At 42.6% G+C, this 13,721-nt stretch overlaps 1 protein-coding gene across 2 annotated transcripts in view; it reads left to right on the forward strand.

Annotated features, from left to right (window-relative positions):
- The first annotated feature begins 9,468 nt into the window (after nt 1-9,468).
- Nucleotides 9,469-13,721, forward strand: part of plekhh3 (pleckstrin homology, MyTH4 and FERM domain containing H3) — a 29,136-nt gene continuing 24,883 nt past the window's right edge. For both annotated transcript variants that reach the window (XM_031312919.2, XM_031312921.2), the window contains exon 1: nt 9,469-10,119. In XM_031312919.2, coding sequence (XP_031168779.1) covers nt 9,985-10,119 — 135 coding nt within the window. In that variant the 5' untranslated portion in view covers nt 9,469-9,984. The remainder of the gene's footprint in view (nt 10,120-13,721) is intronic.

Below are 13,721 nucleotides of genomic sequence, written 5' to 3' on the forward strand. Positions count from 1 at the left end.
TTCTTACAGGGATTTTTTCCTTTGGAATCAGATTGTACTTTGGTCTACCCCCATAAGCATTATGTTTATTTTCCATAGGGGTGCCACTGTACACTGCATAGAACATGTGCTAAGTGTACAAGCATGAAAACACACATAAACACGCAGACATTCTCACACATAGACATAAACCACCAAAACCACAAACAGGGGCACACAAACACACACACACACACCTACTCACAAACATGGGTCAAGTCATGACTTACGCCCAGATGTTTCCAAGAGATAGTGTTGCTGATCTGTTATCATGGCTGGTTGCTACTTGTCGTGAAGATGGATAAAGGAATCTGTCAAGCTTTGTATGATGAGCATGGACATTTATTTCTCTGTATCTGATATGTCAAACACAAAACAGTAGTAAGTAAAGCTGACAATGGTTGGTTTGAAACTGTGTGTCAGAAACTGGGCAATTCAGCAAGATTGTATTCCTGTTGGACTCCAAGACAGGTGTTTATTTGTTTATTTTGGCCACCACCTATGGGAACCTGCATACTGGCAGGTGTGCTGCTGTAAACAGGGCTATTAAAGCAGCCTGCTCTCAGGTGTCCATGCACCGGCATGACCTCCTGCTGGTAAAGGGCTAATCCCAGCTGAAAATAAGCCCAGCTGGGGATGCCCAGATTGGGATCCCACCTCTGAAGATCTCCCCCCATTGTTAGCTCAAATGCTGTGTCCAAGACAGCTGCTACAACCTGTTCAACCACTCACTATTCAGAGTGGACACACCAACAAACTCAGTTTAGGACACTGACTGATGGAAATGTTACAAAACCAAGTGACAGTGGCTTCGGCTGTGGATCTTAACTTAAAGGAATAATTCAACATTTCAGGAAAAACGCTTAGTTGCTTTCTTGTGTAGAGGTAAATCATTTATTCCTACCAGCATTACACTACTGAATAAGTTAGGGGAAATAACTTGATCCTTTCTGTGTGATAATACTGCACTTTGGTATAATATTAAAATGTCACTGATGATGTTGCACCTTATTATTGATAGCCCGCTGGTGCTAATGATACTGCACTTTACTATTTTATAATGTAGAGATATTTGGTGTTGTGTATTGTTGTTGTGCGGCGGGGGGAGGGAGGGTTTAGTGGTCCTGTTGTTGTCTGTTGTCTGTGGTCTGTTGTCTGTCTGTCTATCTGATGAGCTGTATGGTGCAAGATGAATTTCCGAAAGGATCGATAAATGTCTATCTATCTAGGTAGATGAGGAAATTGATACCACTCTCATATCAGCATTTAAATTTGGCCGTTTTTATCTCTGTTGTACCTTGTTTTTGTTGTTTGAATTTTAGTGTTTTCTACTTTCGTGTTTTCCCGTCTTGTAATGTTATTATCTTAGCATTATTGTCTCTCTCTGTTTTAGATATTTGTTCTGTTGTGAAGCACTTGTCCACTGCAAAAGCTGTCAAGAAAGTATAAGTGATGTAGCAGTAAAAGATCTAGTCAGTGTCCTCTATCCATTTTGAAAGGTTATTCCTTTGTGTCTGCCTGGTCAATACAACGGAAGAGTCTGTAAGCCATCTAAGCTCTCATCAGATTCCACTTTACTCTGTTAAAACAAGTGATGCATGTGTGTTGACGTACAAGTCATGACACCTATTGCTGTGAATGACCTATCTTTATGCACACACACGCTCACATACATTTTCAAAGTTGATTTATTTACAGAGGATACATAGAATATATGCACAACTACAGCTCCACAAAGACAACAGCACTGACACCTGCATTAAGTTTAAATACCAAAAACAGCTGCAGCCTAATGGAGATGCATGGAGCTGAGACACTTTTGTTACACACATACACACAAGTTCGCACATACACAGATGCAGAGCCAAAGCCAGTGACACACACACACACACACACACACACACACACACACAGACACACACACACACCACTTGGTTGTGTTTCCCTCACGCAGCAGACAAGCCGCAGTTATTTAGTCTGCCTCCCAGTTTGTTTGCCCACTGTCTTCTCTCTTTTGTTACTCTGCCTTGGGCTTTGTTTGATGTGACCTGCTGACTGTAGCAAATGACAGTTGCAGCTGGGAGGATGATGAGTGAGGATGAAAAGGGTCACGCCAAGTGACAAAGTATGAAGGTGGTCAGGTTGGATAAATATTTCTGTGTTTGTGTTAGAAAAGCGACAACTGAATGGATCTCTTCACATTCAGTGAAGAGATGATACTGGGAAGTCATCCAAACTAACTTCGACAAGAGTTTTAGCACGTTTGCAAGCAGGTCTAAAGCAGTAATGCAATGGATGATTCTTAAGGTCTGTCTTTTTTGTTCTTTTTCTTTTTTGGCCAAGTTCTGCTGGCCCATTTTTACAGTGAGTCATGCACACACACACACACACACTCTCACACACACACACACACACACACACACATACACACACACACACACACACACACACACAGATGTCTGGACAGACATGCAAACTGTGTGCTTTCCCTCCCCAGCTCCGTTCCTTGCAGTTGAGCTCCAGTAAAGTACCTTTGGCAGCAACGCAACAGAACGGCTTGTCCTTTATGCTGGGCCCCACTCCACTCACAGCCTGCAGGTGGGATGGGGGTTGGGGCATCTGGAGGGGAGTGATCGGTGTAGCTAATATAGGGGAGGCCTATTTCTTACAACAGTTGTTGTGTATGAAGTGTTTAAGAACAATATGCAATGATTTTATACTAAAACCTTTATTCATGGGTGAAAAAGACAGAAATATCCTCGTCAAATGAGAAACTCCTTTGCTTAAAAAACAGAAAAGGAGATCATTAGTTGTGGTGGAAGTGGATATAGTGCCTGATGATGAACCATTGGTGAACAAGCCTAGTCACAAGCCAAGCCCATGGGGAGTTTGTGGTGTACAGTGCGTGCCTGCGTGCGTGTGTGCGTGCGTGCGTGCGTGTGTGCGTGCGTGCGTGCGTGCGTGCGTGCGTGCGTGCGTGCGTGCGTGCGTGCGTGCATGCGTGCGTGCGTGCGTGCAAGTGAGGAGGTGTGTTTGGGTTATAGGGGGATGGTGCAGAACTAAAATACAGCCCTACTCCTTGCAGGGTTCACCCTCTGCATCCATGAATGTTGCTCTTGGAGGTCCTGGCACCTAGCAACAGCCTGGATCATGTCCTAAAGGAAACACGAGACGACACACAGGCAGACACACACATACACAGTTTATATGGTAGCATACATTTCCTAATCATACCTATGCTAAATTGACTTTGTTGGCTTGATATGATGTTGACCTGGAGTGCAGAGTAGTGTAGAAAAACAGTTTCACTTTTTAGTGTGCATGTGTCTGCACGACTGACATGGTTATCTGAGATCAAATCACTGATTTGATTGAAGGCTTATGTGACACATTAACAGTTCAATGAATATAGAGCAATGTTAAACTTAATGCAAAATAATTTAAACATTAAGTGCACAATATTCACTTAACCTCCTGGTTAGAGTTGAATACCAGCCTAAAATCTTTGTTACATGTTACCCTTCTCTGTCCTTGTCTTTCATGTCTCACTCTGCTTTGAACTTTGAACTATGAAGAACTACAAAATGCATCGAAGACTCCATCTCCTTAATAGTCTCTCAAGCCAACCTATTAATTATGAATAGCAGAGTTCCATTTTGTGCAGTGTCACATTATGTTTGATGATTTCCTGCAGATATAAATGCTGGATCTTTGTTGAACTTTTGAACTTAACTAATTGAATTGTAAAGAAATTCAAACAAGATAAGTAATTACCCAGATTAGCTTCCCATTCGTTGTCACTGGCGCCTTGGTTTTCTTGATTCTTGCAGAGTTCCTGTATACAATAATGTTTTAAGTGTGGAAAATCACAGGAGTGCGCAATTATGTTTTAGGGTGGGTTTCCCTGTAAAGACACCCAGATACATACTCGCAAATTAGACCAAAAGAATAGAAGTTTACTCAGTTGCTCTGTGAAGGGGTGCTGCTTAGACTGAGGTAAAGCAGTGGGCACTTTTTCCATATTCAGTAAATATACTGCTTGTACTGCTAAGAGCCACTCTCAAGGCTGATATCTAAACACAGGAAACAAGAGCGAGACCGAGCAAGGCTACTCCTTCACAAATAGCAGACCATTTCCAATGATTCTACAAATCCTTTTGACCTGCCCATCTTTCAGTAGTTCTCCATAGTGACCACAAGCCCTGCCGTTAATTTTCACACAAAAATACACACACTCAGTTCTGCATTTTTAGCTCATGATGCATATGCATGCATGTGCTTCTGTGCAAAAATGCACATGCATGAATTCAAGTGCACACATACACCTTATACACTTATCCGGCACAGGTTCAAATTTTGGTAATGTGTCATCAATTCTGTATTCAGCATACTTTCACACAGTCAGCATACTAAAAATAGCTGAAAGACTTTGGCTCTCTGCCCAGCCTCCCTTACTGTCAATAAGTTATCTTCTCACTCGCACTCAACTTTAACTACAGTACCACAACCATTAACCATTCCAAGCACCACAAGTTAATTGTAAATTATTCGAAGTTGGACTAGCTCAAGAATGTGACGATACACCATAACATCAAGGAATATTTACAGGAATAAGGATGAGCTAACTTGATTGTAGACTACCTTTTATAAATCCTTAACTAGAAATGAGGATGTAGCCACTAGTGTCTAGGGGGATGTCTTTTTTTAAATTTCCTCTTTGATGTGAAAATACCAGACAATATGGGAGCATATCTGCTGGTTGTTTGCATTGTGGTTGTTGTGTCTCCTCCACGTTTTAGTCTCAGGTCTCCTGCCTTTTTATCTGCTGTGGTTGACTATCCATCGCTATCAACTCCTCATCTTTCTCTCTGCCTCTCTGATTCCAGTACAACTCCTCCTCGCTTGGCTTTTGATGATCGTTACAGATAACAATGATTCAGGTATTGGACTGGAGGTATTTTTTGCCATGCTGAGGAATGTCTGCTTTTCAAATTACAATATTAGGTGAATTGTGGTGCAGAGCTATGAAAAGCTGAATTATGTAACTACATGGATTTAATGAATAGCATGAATGATGGCCCTGGCATATCTAAAAGCTTGCAGGTGTAAATATTTTTAAAGAGTGCTGATGTGATATGTTTTGTTGACGTTGCTGCCCAAATACACCAAACAGCTGTATTAAACAAACTACCGGGACTTTTCTTTCAAAAATAACTAGCAAGGGCAATGCCACTCTTTGAATTTTGTATCACACTGTAGTAGAAAAATAGCTAGGCGCCGTAATATGTAGTCAATAATGGATCCATAGTTCTAAAACAGATACCTCAGGTGTAAAATATCATTCAGTCTCCTAAAACCTGAGATGTCTCCTTGCAACACAAAGTTTCACCCCTTGAACAAGTTCTGCAGGCAATTTATGTGTTGACAGGCTGAGCCAGTGTGCAAGAAAGATTCTGGAGTGTTAAGGGTTACTGTAATGAAGCCAGGCGAGGAGGGAAAGGGGGAATGCGAGGGGTTAACTGGGGCAAGAGGGTCAGAAGATGAAGCTGGGAATGTTTTCTCCAGCCTGGCCTTTCATTGACACAAGCATGTGTGCCACACAGTCCCCAGGAACAGATGTGTCTACAGCCAGGGTTGGAAACACCACCCTGTGGTGTCCCTGATACTGGTAAACACTGTTCCTGAAGCACAGGACGGGAAGACAGAAGGTACTGGACATGGTATAGATGGGACCTCAACTGCGTACCTATCAATCCCACTGTCTCTCTTTTTTTATTAAGCCTGTAACAAGAGTCTGACTCTGTGGCGGGGGGTGTGTGCAGTTGAAAGCAGATCTTTCCAATTTCTTTATCATTCATTTGATTAAATGAATCTTCCATCATCATTTCATCCCATTTTCCTCATTTAAACCATGTCTGTCATAAACGATCCACATGCACACAGCTGGATATTTCACAGTGGGAACTTCAGGTCAAGTGGTGCAGTAGTTAGAGGACTCCACAGCAGCCCTATCCCATTACATGGGCCAACAGCCGTCAAACAGCAGTCCTCTGTTCACTAACCCATAGCCTGAATCTCTGCTGGACGTAAACACACTGGGCTGGTGGTAGAGGGGGTGGTGGCACAGCAGGATGAGGGTTAAGTTCAATGCTGGACACAATGGGGAGGAAATCCTGTCTGTCTTGGGTTAGGGGTCACTGGAGGTCAGTTCCTATCCTAAATCCTTAGTTCGGGGTTGTCAGATAAACTCTGACCTTGGACCAATGTTCTGAAGAGAAACATACGTAGATCACCAAAGGCAAAGCAGCTTCTTATTGACTCGTTTCTATATGTGCCTGCAGACCATATTGGAAGCTCAGTTTGAAATAAAACCTCAAAAGCATAAATCCCACAGTACTCCTCAAACATATCAAAAAATCACCACCCAGAGAACAGGCAAAAGAAAAAGATAACATACAGTCATCCAAATGTGAACAATGCAGGGAGCTCCTTGGCAGACTAGATTTCCAATCCCAATCAATCTGGTTCATCAACATAAGAGTGTGGCTGTGATGCAGGCTGCAGTGAAACTAGATCCTGCAGGAAGAAGCTCAAAGGGGAAAAAGTGAGAGACATAGCGAGAGGCACAAAGTGAGAGAGACAGTTAGAGAGAGAATGGAGGAAACAGTGCTCCGCTCAGCTCTGTCTCCAATCAACTTGACATTTGCGACTTGTGTCTACGTCTCCGTTGGAAACCCTGCACGCCAATTTCAACAAACGGTGTTGTGTGGAGTGGCAGGCAGGATGTGGGTGGGATCAGCCAGAAATTTAAAAAAGAGAAGATGAAGGACAAAGTTTTATTACTGTGCCACCACAGTTAAGATAGGGTATCTCAAAAGCAAAAAAAGTAATGCCAAATTTGATTAGCAAGAAATAGAACCCTATTCACTGTAATGCTTTCAAGCTCAATCACATTTGTCTTGTTGTTGGAGATATCCAAGCACATTTCACAGCTCCATAACATCCAGCATCAACATTCCATGATTTTATACTGTAAGCCTTCAATAACTACTTTATTCCAGATTCACACATCCCTCTCCTCTGACTTAAGGCTAGCCAGCCTGGCTTGTGTTCATACTGGGAGCCCAACCAAATCATATGCCCTTCTCCTGATCTGGTGCCTCAACCTGACACACTGTATCAGGTTATCTTGCGTGTATCCAAATGTGTGTGTATGCGTGTGTGTGTGTGTGTGTGTGTGCTAATGGAGAATCATGTGTCATCTCCTGGAAAGAGGGGAAGAGACAGGCAGAGGAGAGGGCAAAGGAAGACAGTAAAAGAGAAGGAAAGACTGGGGGAGCGTTTATAAGACAAAGAATACCATTGTAGTTTTTCTAGTTGTTTCATTTTTCATGAAATGGTCAAAGAGGAAATTACAGACAATATTTGGGTGATGGCCTGTATTGCTTTTTGAAGATTATGCTGATATGCTTTTTGTGCTGACTTCAGCTCTTTCAGAAACCATATATGGAGGGAAGGCTTTTCTCTTTTTTCCCTTTACTAGCATGGACTGAGGGAGTGAGCTCTAAAAATAAAACATATGTTCCTCCAGGTCTGTGGGAGCAGGGGGCCCCAGCGTATTGTTTTGGGATATGGGGGAGGACAGGGAGGATCTGGCCTAGAGAAAGATACTTCAGAGTGGATACAGACAGTGGAAGAGTAGAGGGGGCAGGGCTGCTGTACTTTCAAGAAAAGAGTTAAGAAAATATCCTGTCTTGCATACAAATATGTGCTTGCTTTTTTGTAATTTATACATGTCAAAAGGAAAGGAAATTGAAATTCTATTCAGTTACCTTCTCCCCTTTCCTGTAACCATTGGAGGTTGAAATGTGGGGCAGTATGTTTGTGTGTGTCACATGAAAGTGTCTGGACTGTGTCTCAGATGGGGTGAGGGGTGGTCAGGATTACTGCCCATAATGCTGAGTACACCCCAGCTGAAAAGGTGCATCCATGAGCCTTTTTATTGATTTACAAAGCCCTCAGGGAACCAGTAGGGATAAGGGTTAAAGTATCTGAAGAAGGGGCAGTGTTCTTGCTTGTGTGTGTGTGTGTGTGTGTGTGTGTGTGTGTGTGTGTGTGTGTGTGTGTGTGTGTGTGTGTGTGTGTGTGTGTGTGTTTGTTGTGGGGATAACTGAGTCAAAGAAGCGTATCCATCAAGCCATTAAGCTAAAGCAGGAAGACCAGCAGCTAAGAGCTCATCTTGGTGAGGAACGAGTTAAAGCCAGCTGACTGAGATGTGTGGGGGGAGTTTGCACAGTGCAAAGAAGGGGAAATGAAAGGATATTAAGGGAGAAATAAGCATGAGCGCTGAGGGGGCTTGATATATCACGTGTCTGGATTTAGCACCAGTCCTCCTACCTCCTACTGCTGTATCTTTGTAGACTGTTCAGTAAAGTGGAAGAGGAAAATGGGGGCGGTGTGTGTGTGTGTGTGTGTGTGTGTGTGTGTGTGTGTGTGTGTGTGTGTGTGTGCAAGAAAAGCAAGAGAAAGAGAGTAAAGTACAAGAAAGAATAAGATATGCAAAATAAATGAATAAATAAATAAAGAGCTGAATAGAAAAGCTGTATCCAAATACTGTGTAATGTTCACTCACTACTAATGAAGATTGCTTTCAAGGTAGTAAGCATAGTATAGTAAGCTGTAACACTTTAAAAGTCTACAGTCTACACTGACAGTGAGGACCCATACAAATATGATGTGAATATTTAAAAATATGATTCATTTTTACATAATAAACCACCCAACAAGTAAAGTAACCAGCTACTGCTTAACTTTTAATGCAGTACTAAGTACACCTTACTTTTGATAATACTTCATATTTAATAATACTGAAATTGAATTTTGAATGCAGGACTTTAACTGGTAAAGAGGTGTAGTGTTATCTGAATACTTACTCCACCATAAAGTGCAGTGAAGTAAACAGATTTTGCGTTTTTTAGAGTCTATAATTTTATAAGATTTCTGAATTAACTGTAGGCTATTCAGATGTCCAATTTTCCTATCTGTAACTGTAGGTCAAATTTAAAATTGTTATAGCATAATAGCCTAACACTCAGAGGACAAGGCAGAAGATTTAAAAGACCAAGCATAATTTAAGTCTGTTTACACTCATTGTTGAGTAATTCCAGTATGTATAGGTCTACTACAGCAGTGATTTAAAAAAAAATACCCTTACTAATGAGCACTATAGACAGTTAAACGAGTATTGCCGGGACATCATGGTGTTCTGGATGATTTAATAACTATCATCAGAGACGGTTTAGAACTTTGCTACATGTGACGCTTTGCCAGTATGGAGGGGCGTGAGTTGCAGGCGTGTCATTCCGAGGAGTGTCTGTGTTCAGCCAATCACAATTTATCCGTGAGATCGGTGGGCGTGACCGCACCCCACATTATCCTGTCCCAGCTGCAGCACGCTTTTGTTCAAACGCAGAAGTCAGTCAGACAGTCGGTCCTTTACAGAGGTGCGAGTTCTACATTACTCACCAAATGTGCTTTTAAAACGCTGACAAAAACAGTGTCGCTCTTGTCAAGCGCATTCAACTTGATTTTTAACCTACAGTGCCAGTTTTGGGAACTAAATTTGATTTTGTTGTAGGCTACTTTGATCGTTTCAAGTTGTTCAAACGGGGACAGCAAGGTGTCCTGGGCGAGGGAGTAGAAGGAAGGATTTTCCTTTAACCCAGTTCTCTGTTGGTTTTGCTGGAGTATGACTGCTGTCATGTACAGTTAGCCTATAGACATTTTCTTTGACAGAAAGGAGAGAGTAAGCTTATGCTACCCTTCATCCTCCTCGCTGGATATCTATGGAGAGGGTGTCCTGTATGCTCTCACGCAGCTCTTGGAGTTACTTGCGGCCGAGACAGTACCGTGAATGTTGAATTCACCGACCTGGATAGCAGAAGACGACACAATAACCTCATTTGAATGCCTTTGCAAGGAGTTTGCTGGTTTCTGTGCTGCAGGCAGGGCTTTAGTTTGCTCGGACGGGACTATGGGGAGAAAGAGGAGGAAGCGTCTTTTGAATTGCGCAACAAGGAGGACTTGACTCCCAATGGACGGGTAAAAACTCTCCACCTGCACTAGACTACAACTCCTGTGCATATACACATAACACATACACAGTTCATAGAATACTTTTATTGAATAGGCCTATATAGGCTACATTTAAAAGTTCAAGTAGTGGCTGTAAAAACTTCTTGCACAGTATACCTTGCACAGTATACCTTGCACAGTATACCTTGAACAACATTTCATAAAACAGGCTCAGCTTCACGAGCATCATTTCAGTTTTGTGCAAACAGATATGGTTACAGTTTTTGACATGAAAATTATTACTTTTGAAAACTACATATGGATTGGAACCTAAAGGTATAATAGGAAATGCAACCTGTGCTCATAAGATTGCGCATATATGTTAAAGTTGCAAGCTACAGTGTTCATATGTTGGCTGTTAACTTTGTCTGTGGGAATTCTTTTATTGTCTGTGGGAATTAACAATTTGTTAAATGCAAGCCTGATATCATAGATGCAGGATAGAGAATGGGCAGCTGCTGGCCAGTTTGACGTTTAGGTTTGCATGGTCTTAAGAGGCTTGGGCAACATTGAGCAATCTCACACACACGCACACGCTCACACGCTGTAAACCCAGTGTGTTGAAGTGATCCTGTGTGTTTGGCCTTCTTCTGCTCAATTGCAAATAAGACTGCTGCCTTGTCTTCTCTGTAATGTTAGTCATCTGATCAGGCACAGAGAGTTCAGCATTGTCCACCCACTTGTGAGGGGGCATTGTTTGAATTGAGGTAGGCTCTATCTGTATGACCCAACGCACAGCTCTTTATGTACAGTCTCTTATAAACATCCACCCTTAAATATTTATTGGAACTGTGCGCTTTTCCTCACACCAGACTCATTATTTTTAAGCAGTATGTTGTCATACATTCTCATACATACATTGTTTTGCCTTTGCAAGCTTAATTTGCATTATGTGTTATATGGTATCATAGGCCTAGGTATTCTGTGCTGCTGAGACATGGCTTACACTAACAGCGTGCATGGTCTTGGAGATGAAAGTAATACCACCTGGAGCCGCCTACTTGCATATCCTGCTTATCTATTTACTGGCTCTTTTGTCTGTTTGCAACCAACCAGTGCAACACCCCAGTGATTTGCATGAAAACATTGGTAACAGATAAGTGTTACACAGTGCCTGAACAGAAGTCCAACAGTACCAGCAACCGGCAGATAAGAGCAACATCTGTTGCTCAAGGGTATCAAGAGAGGTGTTGGTGTGTAGTACTCTTCTCCCTGGCAAACATCCCAGTCTTGGTCATAATGCACCATCTGCCTGGGCATTGGCTGTCTAAGAGACCCAACTGTACTCCATATTCACGATCAATACGAGATCATTAACATGTCCCAATGGAGATGCCTGATGGCCTTTTAAAGTGAGACACAGAGGTCTCCTTTTCCTGTAACTTTCCCGGATCCCACATTAAAATGTAACCTATGCTCCATCTGCAGAATTGTGTCCTCTGGGTGGCTTGGATGCAACGCTGGTTTATTGAATTGTTGATGTGTTGTTTGAGAAGAACGTGGCTCTATATGATGATGACCTTGATTGAGGGATTGCATTCTGGCCTACCTTTCGTCTCACTAGAAGATAAGTCGCATAGGATACTGCTGCATTTTAATGGTTATTCCTGAGGCCAGTTCAAATTTGAAGAAACTGGTGTAATTTTTACAGGAGAATAACTCCTAAAACAAAAGTTTCCCTTTGCCATAATTTTTGGTTTACATGGCAGTGCAAAACTGACTCATGTAAAGCTCATAATGCTTCTCTGTCTTTAGAGCGTTTCTTTCCCCTACAGTGGTGTTACATCACTGATTAGTCTTGGTTTTATTCATTTCTTGCTAATACATATTCATATAAATTGACTTAAAAAGTCATAAAAATAATAGTCTCCCTGTAATAACGTTTTATTAATCTATAATTGGGGTCTGTTCAGTTTATCAGATTACGTAATAGGAGGAACAACTTGATTGACTGATGTAATTGACAGTGTTTTATCTAGTAACCAAAGCAAACTGCTCTTTTGGACTAAACATGCCTTTTTTGCTATAAGTCCACCCAGGTGTTGTAAAGTTATTGATTTCCTGATGCTCAAAGGTAATCAATGCACTTCCACAAATCCGGTTTCCTCTTGATCTGTGTCACTGGTTCATGCTGGGTATTGTAACTGTGTCAATAGTTCACACTGGGCCAATAATTAAAACCACAGCTGAAACACTCTAAGCCAATATCATCAGCTGACCCTCTCTTCAGCAATGCAGTTTGTTACTAGCCCACAGCCATTCCCCTCAAAATATACAGATCTAACTGATACTGTTTGGCTTTCTATGGTGTGAATGGAGGGCGTGTGGTGGAGGGTTGAAGATGGTCTACAATGTGTCCTAGCCCCTCAGGGCTACGTTCCATCGTTTACCCAGAGAGCTCAATTTTGTCCAGAGCTTGAGAAGCCACAATTTCAGAGAGCAGGTCAGACCTGTGTGTGTGTGTCTGTCTGTCTGTCTGTCTGTCTGTCTGTCTGTCTGTCTGTCTGTCTGTCTGTCTGTCTGTCTGTCTGTCTGTGTGTGTGTGTGTGTGTGTGTGTGTGTGTGTGTGTGTGTGTCTGTCTGTCTGTCTGTGTCTTTTGGGCTTTGTAACACTAAAATACTCCATTTAGTAGGCCTATGTCCAGCTCCTGCCAGGGGTGACCACAGTAACCCACAGGTCTTGGGGAGTCTTCCTGGCTCAACACATCTAAAACCTTCACCATGATCTGTTGTGTTGTTTTCCAACACGCTTCTAGAGGATGCCATGATGTGTAGCATCCACAGCACCAAAGCCATAGATGACACTCTGTTCTTTGCCAGGACTTATTCTCACTGTGGTTGGAATCATCAGTCAGTGATGACGTTTGCCCTTAAGAGCACAGGGCCATGTCAGAACCCTTCCCCTGCATGTTTACAGTCCTCATTCAAAGAAACTGCTCTCCAACAGCTGCCCAAACAGTTACACTGAGCTGAATGCCTCTAGTGTTGGGACAGCAAGGCACTAATTTTAGGACAGGACATCTGTCATTCTCTCTTCTTTCCATGTTTCCACTGAAACTTTATTCAGTTTTTATGCAATGTGAAGTCACGTTTACCAATAAACCACCACCACAAGTGGTGTTTAGGCCTGCACTGTTGTAAGTATGGGCCGGAGTACCACAGTGCATCCTGTTACTTAGAACAAATAGGCACAGTCCGGCCTTGCTGAGAGCGGGTCCCATTAACCGTCACTACTGGTACGCTGGTTTCTATTTGGTTTCCGTTGCGTCTCTGCCTCACCACCTCCAGGCCACACATCTGGTCTTCAGGCCGACACTGGCTGAGCCCAAGCATTTCCTCCTGGTTACTCAACCTCCCAGGAGAGAGAGAGAGAGAGAGAGAGAGAGAGAGAGAGAGAGAGAGAGAGAGAGAGAGAGAGAGAGAGAGAGAGAGAGAGAGAGAGAGAGAGAGAGAGAGAGAGAGAGAGAGAGAGAGAGAGAGAGAGAGAGAGAGAGAGAGAGAGAGAGAGAGAGAGAGAGAGAGAGAGAGAGAGAGAGAGTTGAGCAAGAGAGAGATTGGGTTGAGCAAGA

This window comes from Sander lucioperca, chromosome 21 (assembly GCF_008315115.2).
Source record: "Sander lucioperca isolate FBNREF2018 chromosome 21, SLUC_FBN_1.2, whole genome shotgun sequence".
NCBI classification, from domain to species: Eukaryota; Metazoa; Chordata; class Actinopteri; order Perciformes; family Percidae; genus Sander; species Sander lucioperca.